The 14,546-nt window shown below is 40.5% G+C and overlaps 1 protein-coding gene across 1 annotated transcript; it reads left to right on the plus strand.

Moving 5' to 3' along the window:
- The first annotated feature begins 202 nt into the window (after positions 1–202).
- KRT18 (keratin 18) lies at positions 203–3,571 on the plus strand. The gene is made up of 7 exons (XM_075199151.1): positions 203–694; positions 1,551–1,633; positions 1,723–1,879; positions 2,381–2,545; positions 2,788–2,913; positions 3,014–3,234; positions 3,365–3,571. The coding sequence occupies exons 1-7, from the start codon at positions 293–295 to the stop codon at positions 3,486–3,488; spliced, it is 1,278 nt and encodes a 425-aa protein (XP_075055252.1). The 5' UTR covers positions 203–292; the 3' UTR covers positions 3,489–3,571.
- Positions 3,572–14,546: the final 10,975 nt, after the last annotated feature.

Genomic DNA, 14,546 nt, shown 5'->3' on the forward strand with positions numbered 1-14,546 from the left:
GGTATTTTCACTTAACTCTGCACGCATCTACATTTCTGTGGAGATCTATATCAAAGTGTGTGCTCTCTGGGTAACTTTTCCAATGAATGAAACCCCGTGCCCTACCCAAGATTCTCCGCCCTGTCAATGCTTTGCAGTGGGCAGGGTCACAGAGGGAGGAGAGCTGCCACCCACCCACCCCCAGTCTTTGTCCTGAGCCCGAGATATAAATCTCACCGCACAGGGGACGGAGTAGCCAGCAGTTCTTTGCAAGTTGTTAGTCTGAGCCTGTGTCCCCCTCTAACTTACAGCCATGAGCTTCTCTAATTCTTCCGCTTCTTTCTACAGACCTCCGCGCTCCTATACCGTTAGTCCTCAGTTTGCAGGAGGCAGCTCTGCCAGTGTTCATGCTGGGGCAGGGGGCTCAGGAGCCCGGATCTCAGTGTCCAGGGTATCTACAGTGGGCTCTGGGTTTGGCGGTGGGTTTGGTGGGTCCTCTATAACATCTGGAGGTAGCTTCCTATCAGGCTCTCAGAATGATAAGGAGACCATGCAAGGGCTCAATGACCGCCTGGCATCCTACCTGGAGAGGGTCCGCAGCCTGGAAGCTGGCAATCAGAAACTGGAGCTGCAGATTCGCCAACACATGGAAAAGAAAGGACCCTCCAAGGACTGGTCTCCATATTTCAAAACTTTGGAGGAACTGCAGAGACAGGTGAGCACCATTTGATAAATACATATTTTATTGAACCTTCTAAACAAGTTTTAACCTTCCTAAGTTAAAGTACCTAAAAGTAGTTCACAACTTGTGTGATATTCACAAACAGGTGCAAAAGTTTCTTCAAGTCTTTTTAGGCACAGATAGGCTCGCTGCAATGACTTTCTATCGATTCTGATCGTATGCACAGCACATCTCAAATATTTGTTTTGCTGATGGAAACTTCTACATGTACATCTGTAAATATCAGCAGCTTACAAATTAAACAACTTGCATTTGAGGTTTAAATTCTGTTTGACTCAAACACTCGTAATCTTAACCATAGATCCTTGAAATATAACCTGTACCAATCTTGGAGTAGTCAGTGAGGATAGGGGATGGGTGTGGACAGGATGAGGTTAAGCGGATTCAAGTCCTGTTAGAGCTAAGGAGCTGCAAACAGCTCATTAGTGCAGTAAAGTATAAAGCAGGACTCAAAGGATTTGTACATCAGGCTGATCTGTGTAATCTTCTTTTTTTGTGCCTGGTAGCCAATGAATGACTTATTTAGTTGCTTATATTGTGAGATTACAAGAGACATGTAGCTCAGCATAAGCTGAACCAGCTACTGGCTGCCTTAGTCTACTATTCTCCAGGTCTACATTAGTATTCCGGCAGTTTTTGCTGAGACTTGTAGTTCTATAAAGGCTGAAGAGCCTCATTGAGCCTTGATCTACACCATTTTAATAATTAATAACAGTGTAAAAAAAAATCATTATATGATCCTATAATTCAAATATTGCGTTCCTTCTTCTGTTATTACTTGGTCTGAGCCTTTAGCTGATCCTAACATGTCTCATTGATTGCTTTTTAGGTGTTTGACAGCACTATTGAAAACTCTCAGCTAGTTCTGCAGATTGACAACGCACGTCTTGCAGCTGATGACTTCAGAGTAAAGTAAGAAATCCATTTATTTTTATGAGAAAGCCTATTCATAGCTCGGGTTAGCCAGAAAGACAGTAAATTATTTGTTAATGTATTTACAGGTTTGAATCGGAGCTGGCTATCCGCCAGTCTGTAGAAGCAGATATTAATGGTCTGCGCAAAGTCATTGATGATACCAACATCTCCAGACTGAACCTGGAGAATGAGATTGAGTCACTGAAGGAAGAGCTGGCTTACCTGAAGAAGTCCCACCAAGACGTAAGCAAAACAACTATATGAGATTTAATGGTGTTAGAAGGGCTGAGTGAGGATAAAGGATGACCTGTGATCTGTATTTTGAGAACTTATATTTGTGTTTGTGGAAAATCTATTTTGAGGTATTGAAATGAAATTTCTTTTTTCCTATTTGTATATTTGGAACCATTTATATGAATGACTATCAGGATACCTCTTTTACCACCAATATTTGGTGTTATTAGTTGTTTTTAGGGTGTGGCCGTTTTTTTAAGTTTATATGGTCCTTAAAAGGACCATATAACATAAATTGATCTTTATTCTTTTTAAGCATAGATGTATGTATGTGATTATTTTGAATCACATGTAACTGTTCTAATAAGGACTTTTGTTTATTATATGTTTTAATTATTTTTTTTATTTGTTATAAATAAAAATATTTCATTCAATTGGACAGAGCAATAACTATTGTGTTTACCAGAACAGAAGTTATATTAATTTAGCATCTCCGTTATGTCTTTACAGGACGTCACTGAACTCCAGGCCCAGATTGCTGGCTCTGCTGTGACAGTGGAGATAGATGCCCCTAAAACTCAAGACCTTGGAAAAGTCATGGCAGAGATCAGGTCACAGTATGATGGCCTGGCACAGAAGAACCGTGAAGATGCAGAGAAGGCTTATCAATCAAAGGTAAGCAAGAGTTTGAGTCTATATAATAAATGAAATGTCATTAATATATACTATATATAATGGCTATATTTCGTTAAGTACCTTAGTTATGTTAACTGATGCTAGTATATGTTCCACTAAGGATCATATTCAGTAATATTCTTGGATTGCCTTAAACTTGAGCAATTTTGTATTTTAGGCTAAGATGTTAAGTTTTCATGTGTAGTAGATAAGTGAGTTTGTATTATGGTTCTCTCTTGCAGGTGGAAGAGTACACAGTGCAGGTCACACAGGACACAGTTGCTCTTGATTCAGCAAAGACAACAGTGGTAGAGCTCCGCCGCAATCTACAGTCTCTAGAAATAGAACTTGACTCTCTCCGCAATCAGGTAAGGGAGATGTGGAGCATTACAATCAATGTTACCACAGTACGAAGTTTCTACAGTTCATGTTGGATCCTGTACTTAACGGTTGTCTCTGACTCCACAGAAACACAACCTGGAAGGTTCTTTCCAGGACACAGAAAACCGGTATGCTATGGAGCTGGAGATGCTAGGTGTCAACGCCCAGACATTGGAAGGAGAGCTGACACAAGTGCGCAATGACTGCCAGAGGCAACAACAAGAGTACCAGGCTCTGCTGAACACCAAACAAAGACTGGAAGCCGAGATCCACACATACAGACGTCTCCTTGACGGAGATGATTTAGAGTAAGTGTCTCATGTTTTGAGGGAACCTGTACCCCAGTCAGGGGCACAAGCCTATAAAATCTGCCAAGTATATGTGAAGTCTATGTTGTGCCCAGTCTTCTAAAATATAATTCTGTTTTTCTCTCTGCAGCCTCCAAGATGCCATTACAGCATCAACCACAACAACTGTGAAGAAAGTCATCACTACCACACAGAGGATAGTAGATGGAAAGGTTGTGTCAGAAAGCAACGACACGCATGTCCTCTCATCCTAAATGATATATCTTGTGCCTGGAAACACTGTCTTGTCCAATGCATTTCATTTAATAAACATTCCAGGTGTTAAATATCTTTCTAATCGTGTGTTTTACTATTTTATCACTGAATTAATTGGTCATAAGACATCTACACTGATACCAAGAGAAAAAATTGAACAAGGTTCAAAAAGGAGAGACATAGAGCACTCCGGTCCACCAAATAATTGAATAGTCATATCTCCACTAAAATCTTCAACCAGGACATAAAGATGGTGAAATATAAAAAAACTTATAGACATATATAGTGAAAAGTCACATATACACAAAAACGTGTGAATTAAAAATTGTTATACCCTTCAGTGGGAGCTTCTAATTTAAATATAGGTGCGTGCATTCATATAGCTATATTTTATATAGAGACAGTTGATCCTATACAGGATTCTATTGAAGTATCTGCAGGACTAAGTGTATTGAATATATAGGTACGACTGTCAATGTTATTGAGGATAGGGAGGTGAAATTATATGGGAACAAGATGGGACATAATGAAATGCAGTAGAGGTGTATACTGGTGTGTATTGGTTATGTTATACACTTGTAGATCACTGCATAGAAACTATTACTAGGATCAAGTGTGCTAAGTCCACACCCTGAAACCTCAATTAATTTACATGTAATAGTTCATTCATACATAAGCTGTCCCATAATAAGTAAAACCCTTAATTATATTGTTATTCTATTGAACACCAATGTCCCATGGTTGTTTACCATATACTGAATGTAGGGTTCAATTCACTCTCCCTATTGTCTAGTATTGTATTGCTGACAAATGTACTAGAGACTAACCAGGCAGACTTGCAGCTTATTCAGACCACTTATCAAGTAAAATAAACACTGGTCTCTGTAATATTCTTATTACTAATATTAAATTCACCAGCAATAGAATACTGTCACCTGTTGCTAAACATTACCTGAGAGCCCATAAAGGAGATCCCGGGGTCCGGTATTGAACGTGTTAGGATGGGAATCAGAGGTGGAGATGGAGATATAATCCTTCTCCAAAAAGAAACCAAATGGATATTTCTAATGAACTATCTATATCCCTTGGGCTTGAATGAAAGCGACAGTTACACTTGCTTCTTATGACACATCCTAAGGGTTAATATCATAACACTCAGATTAATGATTCTCTTGTATATTGGGAATTTAACTTATGAGATTTTCTTTTCTCTCTTTTTCATATATATGAGAACATGGATGTGATCCAGGATATGATAATCTATACTCATGACTTATATAAACCCTTTAACATATAATCACTTTGCAATCGATTTTAATTTTTAAATTGGAGTAATCTATATACAGAGACTGTTATGTTCTCAGTGCACTTTGTTTTTCTGATTAATCTTGGGAAGAGCTGTATGTGTTTTCTGCACCATCTAATTTCTATTGAATATTGTTAAAAAATAGCCAACATTTATATGTACATTAAGTTTTTTTGTAGTGCGGGATTATACATAGACAGAATAATTGGCTACATCAATGAAAATAGTAGCACTTATGATGAAAAATGCCATTGGCTATCTGAGGTGCCAATAACTGTGATTATATGAATGATTGGTTATCATTACTATAAAGAATCCCTTTTGTACGGACCTGGTGATTTCCCTCTGTAGAAACCCCGTACGTCAGGGTAGACGTCATTGTGCAGCCTCAGCCGGCTGTCATCTCTCGGACCCGTCTTAGCATTTCTCTGACGGCGATAGGATTATCCAATGTATCTATGGTGTCCCTACTCAATGCTGCTCTTTCTTCCCTCTGTGCCTTACTGTTCCTCCTTCCAAATTTATCCACATTTTATTGCAAACCTAAACCTACAACAGGACTAATAAAAGAGGGGTGCCGCAGTACTGTCACAGGGGTGCCATGGCCAGGAAAAAAAACAGAACAAAAACTTACCAGTCCGGCGGTGCCCGGTACCCAGTATCCTCCTCATTTCTCAATGAATGTCGGGCGTGGTGTCATCACGTCCGACATATTCAGTGAGAAGCTGCAGTGTGAGGATGAAGAGCGGCAGAGTGAGGATGAAGAGGCACAGTGAGGATGAAGGGTCACGAAGGCACAGAGTGTGAATGAAGGAGGGCACAGAGTGTGGATGAAGGAGGGCACGGAGTGGATGAAGGGGCACAGAGTGAGGATGAAAGGGCACAGTGTATGAAGGAGGGCACAAAGTGTGTGGATGAAGAAGGGCACAGAGTGTGGATGAAGGAGGGCACAGAGTGTGTGGATAAAGGGGCACAGTGCGAGGATGAAGGGGCACAGAGTGCGAGGATAAAGGGGCATAGTATGTGAATGAAGGAGGGCACAGAGTGTGAGGATGCAGGGGCACAGTGTAATGGTGAAGAGGCACAGTGTGATCGTGAAGGGGCACCGTGATGATTTTTGTACATGTTGTTTTATTTTGTTTGATCTTATTCCACTTAATACTAGCTGTAAATTATTCTTTGACAGAAATTGAAAAAAATATATTAAAATATTCTTTTCCCTTGTGTATTATTTTTGCAAACAACTTACTAAGTATTTCTCTCCTGACCTAAATACTTATTACATTATTTTGACACAACTACTTATAAAACGGGACTGTTTGGTAATTATTTTGGAGGAGTGCCTTGAAAAAATTATGGAGGCTCTAAGGGTGCCCCCCACTGAAAAAGTTTGGGAACCACTGCTGTAAGCTAATGTTCTCTTGGTAGACGATTCAGCCAAAAAGACGTTGACTGTTGTGTCCGTCATTGGGGTAACTGACCAGACTTCTGCTCCACGTCTACAGCTCTCTGAAATACAGTAGCTCTGAAATGAAGCAACGTGTATTTTAGGCTTAGTGGTCCTATTAAATATGTGAACAGAACTACCTCCGTTAGCACTACTTACCATGTCTAAATGCTACAAATGGAGCTAGAACTGGGGTAGACAAACGGGAGGGTGCGGTGCAGTGATACATCATCATCATCATCATCATTTATTTATATAGCGCCAACATATTCCGTAGCGCTTTACAATTGGGGACAAACAAAATAAACTAATAAACAAACTGGGTAAAACAGACAAAGAGGTGAGAAGGCCCTGCTCGCAAGCTTACAATCTATGGGCATACATCCACCGTATTAATGCTGGAATAAACATCTGTATATTGTAGAGGGTCAGAACATACATATAATATAATTTAGGCCACACGTCTTTAGCATTTCATAGGGGAAAACCAGCTTTGCCTTGAGTGCCAATAGACATCGGATAAATATATACAGGTGTCTCCTAACTACAGACATCTGTTCAGTCTGGTAAATACAGTTGGCAAAGTCTGTCAAACAGAATGTTCATTGTTCTTGTGATGTCAACGTAGACAGAGATCAACAGTAACAACTCTGAAAAGTGTATATTAGCACAATAAATCATCTCTAGCATTAAGAAATCTGTGCATCTGTGTAATTCCCAGGGACAGTTTCAGGTATGAAAGATTTGTCCCTTAAACTACACTCTACAATGTCTCTTATTTGTGTACATTGAATGCAATCCTCACCATCTATCCTTGTACTCTGTTGAAGAGGATACTTAATGTGCAAAAAAACTACATTCTTGCCATGTTCAGTTAACCTGCTATGATGGGAATTGACTGATGAGTAACAGAACAGCAGTTACATGTCCCAGGAAAATATCTTATCTGCATCTTTAAAGATAATAAAACTGTGTGGTGCTGCACATTCCATGGGGACTTTACAATGCACACAGTAATCCAGTCCACAGGTAAAAGAACAAAGGGCCAAACACTGAAGCTTTTCAATGAGGAAGTTGTATTCAGAACAGGGTGTGGTGCTCCATATACTGTACCATATATACAGTAAATAATGTTAATTACACCAGGACATATGGTCACCCTATGCATATTGAAGTGGTGGATGCATCTTGTTCAACAAAGGGAATAAATTGTACAATGGAAAAAATACAGAGTAGAGGGAAAAGCACCTGTTTGGGAGAGCCAAAAGATTATTTATTACATCTATAAAAATTATACTGAACTTGCATTCATGTGTTTATTGCTGTATTCAGTTATGGCCTTTACCAGGTCATTTTCATAATCGGTTATCCTCTGAGTCTAGCTGTGGATATGTCTATGAGATTCTTTAGAGAGTATGCACAGGTTTTCGGCCGCCTTAAAGCAGACTTATCACCTCTAGCATCACGTTTTACTCTACTACGTAGTACCTTTTGCACTATGTACAGTGCATACTTGCCGACCAGGGATCGGGTGACAAGTGCAGGAGGGAGTGTGGTGAAACTATTGCTTCACCATGGCCCCGCCCCCTGCTACAAAATACCGAAATTCACGGCATTCCATAGGACGGGGCTCGATGACGTGTCATTATGCGCCACCTCCACCAAGACCCGGGCGGATCCTTACTCGTACTGAGCAGGTATGGTACAGTGGCTACAAAAATATTTATCCCGTTTGGCGTTTTTCACATTTTACATCATGAAACTAAAATGGATTTAATCATGAATTCTTACCAGTGATGGACTCAAAATACTCTGAAGATTTGTAAAGCTTAATTAATCGCGGCTCCCAATACATCATCATCATCATCACCATTGATTTATATAGCGCCACTGATTCCGCAGCGCTGTACAGAGAACTTATTCACAATAGTCCCTGCCCCATTGGAGCTTACAGTCTAAATTCCCTAACATACACACACAGACAGAGAGAGAGAGACTAGGGACAATTTTGATAGCAGCCAATGAACCTACTAGTATGTTTTTGGAGTGTGGGAGGAAACCGGAGCACCTGGAGGTTAACCATGCAAACACGGGTGGAACGTACAAACTCCACACAGATAAGGCCATGGTCGGGAATAATATATGCCACAGCTCTACCACTGTTTGATATGGTAGGATCATGCCTGGGAGAGAGTACAGTACACTGAATAAAAAGCTCTCTTCCTGGGTGAACAGGGTCTGAGACAAGCCTGTTTTTTTCTGCTTCATAGACAGTACACAAGGCCCTATGTAGTAATGCAAAAACAATGTCACTAGAGGACCTGGTGACAGGTCAACTTTAACTCTATTAACTTAAATCTGTAAAACCACTGTTCATCTTTCACCAACTAACAGACCGGACAGAGACTTTGGTACTTGCTCTCACGCTCTTTAATGAACCCATGATATGCACGTATCAGCTGGAGGAAACCCCCACAAACGGGGAGAACACATAGTGCGCTGGTTGGAATCACACCCATGGCCTGTGTTGCCACTTACTATTTTTCTTCCTCGTTTTGTTTTTGTAACTTTCATTCTGATCAGGAAATACCGTTAATTCTAATTTCTTTTTGTAATGTAACTTTCGTCAGTGCATGCAAAGGGGGAGTCCAGTGGGGGCCTTAGAGCACAGGATAATGGATAGTGCACCCAGCAGTAATGTCACTCTAGCTTAATTGCAGACTGAAAGATCTAAGGAAATAACACAGTGAGGTTGTTAGCTTTCATGTTAAATGTATAATTTTAATTTTATGTATGTAACACAGCATTTTACTGTATGCTTTGAAGCTATGGCGAGACCATGACCTCCAGAGCCAAAAGGCCCCTTTGGAGGCAGGGGTCTACAAGATTCAGATGGGCCCCTTTTTCCCAGGAGTAAGCAGAAGCCTTCCACTGGCGTTGAAGTCTTCAGCCCTAGGGTCCTACTTTCCGCCCTCAAATGTGAGAAAATAACACACAAACACAAAAAACGTGAAAAGTGAATGCAAACTGTAAAATAAATGTCAATTGTCCAAAGGACATTGTGGACCAAAGGAAAAGTGGTTCTACTTAAAATCAAAAGTGCTTCAGTGCAAGGTGGGCAGCAAGGTGACTTAGTGGTTAGCACTTGCGTCATGAGTTCAATTCCTGACCATGACCTTATCTGTGAGGAGTTTGCGTGGTTTCCTCTGGGTGCTCCGGTTTCCTCCCACACTCCGAAAACATACTGATAGGTTAATTTGCTGCTAACAAATTGACCCTAGTATCTCTCTGTCTGTGTATGTGTTAGGGAATTTAGAATGTAAGCCCCAATGGGGCAGGGACTGATGTGAGTGAGTTCTTTGTACAGCGCTGCGGAATTAGTGGCGCTATATAAATGATGATGAAGGTGCCTTCCTCTGTGCACATGGTGGCTCCATTACAACTGCACGCCACCTCTTCTTACGCCTAGAGAATGAGCGGACAAGCATAGGCAGAAGACAATAAGGGTAGTGAATACAACATGCACACATATCTTATTACTTTGTGTACAGAACACAGCTCTACCCCAACCCCTCTGGGCACTCCCACCTGCGAATGGCAAAGCAAAGCTACAGAGAAGAAGCAAATATAGAGGAAAGAGTGGAAATCAATATTTGCCTTAGTACATATATCACTATGTGCTAAAGATATTTGTAGATGTTCTTCTATTAAATAACATAATTAAAAAGAAACTATGTTGTTAGGTAAGAGACAAAATAACCAATAAAAAAAAGTCAGAACATTTTATATCACTAACACAGGTAATAAAGATTATAATAAAAAAAAACAGCATATAGGAGTAGGTTTACTAAAAAAGCTTCTAAAAAGGAAAGTGGAGACGTTGCCCATAGCAACAAATCTGATTTAAGCAATCATTTTCTAGATAATGTACTAGATAATGATAGCCTGACAAATTTTAGCCCGGGGGCAAGAATTGACCCAGCCAAAGGTAGCCCGCTATGGAACCGGCCCGGAGGGCAGATGCCCGCCTGCCCCTGCCTATCGCTGTAATTTATCAATACAATATTGCCAGGACAGCCAGGTGATACTCCGCGATACAGGCCTGGAGCAGTAAGGGTTAAATTACCAATTAACGGGGCCAGTTTGAGGGATATGCACATGGGTTATCCAGCTAGCCTATTCATGCATGCACAGTGGAAATGGAAGTCCAGACTTTGGCCGCCAGTGAACCCTTGATCTACCCGGGGAAGTGAAAACACAGTTTTCGCCGGCCATAGAGTTTTTCGCCATTTGACAAATATACCCCTAGATTACACTTTTCCACTCTCCCGAAATGTCTGGGAGACTCCTGAATTCCGGGTAGGTCTCCCGGGAGAGCAGGTAATCGTCCTGCGCCCTGTCCACTTCCTAGTGAAGTGGGCAGGATGGGAGCCTCTATGATGCCATTCCCAGTGAACTGCGTTATTTTGGCCCCGCCCCCACTATTAAAGCATTACTAGCAGCCTGGCTTTAGCAACCCATTTGCTTACCTTATTGTAGTTGTTAATACTTGAAAATATAATTTCCGGGACTTTTTGCTGCTGGTCTGGTTCATCAATCCAGACAATACTCACTCAAGGTTATGGTTCTACAGCCTCCAACGTGACATTACTGAGAATTATCACAGTATTATTCTACTGTGTTTTAAATCATTTTAACTATGTAAAAATACTAGTGCTTACTAATATTTCAGAATATTAAATAATATGCAGAAAAACTGAGAATTGAACACAAAACAAGAGAAGTAATACTACGTAGAAAAATTCATTGTACATTTACTGCTCTGCACAATCTTATTTCTTATGGCTCCAATATTCATTTCAAAGTCCCAGCCGAAAACGCTACGTAGGGGTGGGGTGATCTGGAGAACCTGCAATCCTGGAGATTCATCTTCCAACTCACACACTCCATCCGCAGTCATTTAAAAGTGGGGAATTAAGAAGGTTTGCCGGATTAGGTAGTAATAGTGCTTTATTGGTCATTTGCCCTGGATCGGGTAATGGATCGGTTATAATCTTATTTCGGCACCTATATCAGGAATTATAGATCAAGTAACTTTTATATAGGTCTTACAGCATATGGTGTTGTAGCCCCTTGGACATTTCATCCTCCCCCCTACACACATTTCCATATTGCAGAGTGTAAGGCCCATCACCTACTCCAATGCCCAATAATTAAATTATTGCATTATTAATTTTTGGAGCAGAACAACACAATTATTTCTTAAATACAGTGCCGATCTCCACCACTGATTTTGCCTCACAGAGGAGTGGGCAGAGCAGTGCACAAGCCCCATGCTAATGATAAATCTCATTACTTGTGTAGCTCCGCCCATTCAATCCCTCTGGGCATTTTCCCCCTGCATGGCCCAGTAAAGCGGAACAGAGGAGCAAATATACAGGAAAGAGTGGAAATGCATCACTCCTTCCTCCATATGTGTCTCAGAACACAGACCCTCTGTGCTTAAAGTATTTGTAGATGTTCTACAATTTCATGCTCATAATTAAGGAGGAACTCTCTTGTTTGATAAGAACAGTCTATAGCACTAACACAGGTAACACAGATAATAAACAGCACGCAGTGTCTTTTGTTTATTATTTTTCATATTTATGATATTATTTTCCTATTCAGTCAGTACATTAATAACTATGCTACAAAATTATTGTGCAAAATAAAACATAGTTGCGATTATTTAAATGACAACGTCAGTAATGACCATATTGTCAGTATGGCAGATAATCCAGGTAAAATATGAGACAGAGGCTGAAAACCACATTATTTTCTGTTACTTATGTAGTACCAGCACAAAAGCACTGTTTATTCATTCCACGGGTATACGCACCAAGTTACTCATAGGCAAATTAATCCACCATGTGGGCGTAGGGAACCAAAGCACCCATATAAACAAGCTGACAACATTAAATCTCCAGCCAGATAACGCTCTTTTTGGAATAGATCAATATCATTACACAAAGAACTATATTGCTTAACTGAATAAATACATAAAACTTACATGATGTATTCAGGACATTTTTGGACCAGGTACATGGCAGATATGTACAACACTTGTAATATCTAGACAAAACCTGTCTTTTCTGATGCATCAGTTCATGAATTATGTTATAGACTAGGGGTATATTTACTAAACTGCGAGTTTGAAAAAGTGGAGATGTTTCCTATAGCAACCAATCAGATTCTAGTTATCATTTATTTAGCGCATTCTACAAAGTGACAGCTAGAATCTGATTGGCTGCTATAGGCAACATCTCCACCTTTTTCAAATCCTCAATTTAGTAAATATACTTCTAGGTCTAAAATCAGCACACCCAGGTAGGGCGAAAAATTCACCCTCCCCAAGAGGCCATTCATTTGAACCCCAGAGACTGCTTTGTGCAGCCGTTTACCTGGTGCTCACTGGTTCATCTCACAGACACAGCCGAAAAGTGGGTGACACTACAAAGGTGGTGTGTGAGCAGAGATGGAGATTGTGGCCTCTCATTAGTCCTTCCACTCACACCCTAAACAGGCATAATAAAGTGATTAATGTAAAAAGCATGAGGGATTAGCTGCACTGGATCTGATGAACCTATGACAGGGATTATAGCTGTAGTTGTTTATATGTAAAGTAGATTTTACATATACTTGCCTATCATCATCATCACCATTTATTTATATAGCACCACTTATTCCGCAGCGCTGTACAGAGAACTCATTCACATCAGTCCCTGCCCCATTGGAGCTTACAGTCTAAAATCCCTAACATACACACAAACAGACAGAGAGAGACTAGGGTCAATTTTGATAGCAGCCAATTAACCTACTAGTATGTTTTTGGAGTGTGGGAGGAAACCGGAGCACCCGGAGGAAACCCACGCAAACACGGGGAGAACATACAAACTCCACACATATAAGACCATGGTCAGGAATTGAACTCATGACCCCAGTGCTGTGAGGCAGAAGTGCTAACCACTAGGCCACCGTGCTGCCTAACCTACTGTTTAGGTCGAACAGGCAAATGCAGGGCAGCATGACGACAGGGTTCATGTTATCATGATCCTGCAACCACAGTTCAATACTGCGACTTATGTCATCACACACCCAGGAGCGAACCATAATGATGTGATTCACAGCAAATAGCATTATCAAGGCTCACCCACTTCACTAGGAAAGTGAGCAGGATCCAGGACAGTAGTCCCTGAAATTTTAGAGTCTCCTGGGCATTTGGGGAGAGTTGACAAGCATAAATGTGTTTCATAAATGCATAGTGGCAGTTATGGTTTGCCCAGCATCAGAGGCCATTTAATGGGCACCATGATTTGCAAGAAAAATGGACAGCACCATTCAACTGGGGATAGCTTTATTATACATTTTTAAACAAACACAATGTTCCCATTTGACTTGGAATATAATGGGTAATTCCAAAACAAAGCCTTGACACTTACCTGTTGCTTCAGATAACAACTGCTTCATCACTCAGGTGCCTTTTTATCAAATGGAAAAAGGCCTATCTTCTACTTATCTATAAAAGGGTCCCTGCCAGCTACAGCCAGATCATCTATAAGGCAATCTAAGTTCCTGCCTAGTGTATAGAGGGTACTAAGGGAGTCAGATTACCATAACCCATGTTTATGTTGTTGGTTTTTTTTTTTTGGCAAATAAAGGTGGGAAGGGGCCCAAACCAGAATGTTGCCTAAGGTCCTATGGGCTCTTTTGCTGCAAAGCATGGGAAAGCTCATTTAACAATGCCACTCATTTGTATATCCACCAAGACTGCCCTTGGCAAAACAGTAAGTTAAGCTTTACCACTCCCAGCCAATATCACTAGGCAGCTCGGTATTACTCAGCTTCCATGGTGATATTTTCCTAAGAACTTGCTGTAATATAATTTTTCTATTGCAGCCATAAACAGCGATAAAAATCAGCCTTATTGCCACAGTCTGATAAATAGGCCCAATAGTTTCAAAGGTTTGAACAATGATATTATTATTTCCAATTGGAGACAAAATTCCCCTGAAAGTTTCACCAAACCAGAAAGACGTGTTAGAGGAGGGTTACTATATACTCTTACAAAGAGAAAAAACTGTGAAATTGCTCAATCTACTAACCAGCTGTAGGAAAAATTAAACGTAGGTAATGACAATTAAAAATGAGAAAAAAACAAGATACCCGTGCGCTTGATGCAGCAAAAATACCCCATTAAAAAACTTAATATAAAAGTTAAGATTTTAGTTACACAGGGCCTGATTCTCGTTTTGGATGGAAGTC

Source organism: Mixophyes fleayi, chromosome 2 (assembly GCF_038048845.1).
Source record: "Mixophyes fleayi isolate aMixFle1 chromosome 2, aMixFle1.hap1, whole genome shotgun sequence".
Taxonomy (NCBI): domain Eukaryota; kingdom Metazoa; phylum Chordata; class Amphibia; order Anura; family Limnodynastidae; genus Mixophyes; species Mixophyes fleayi.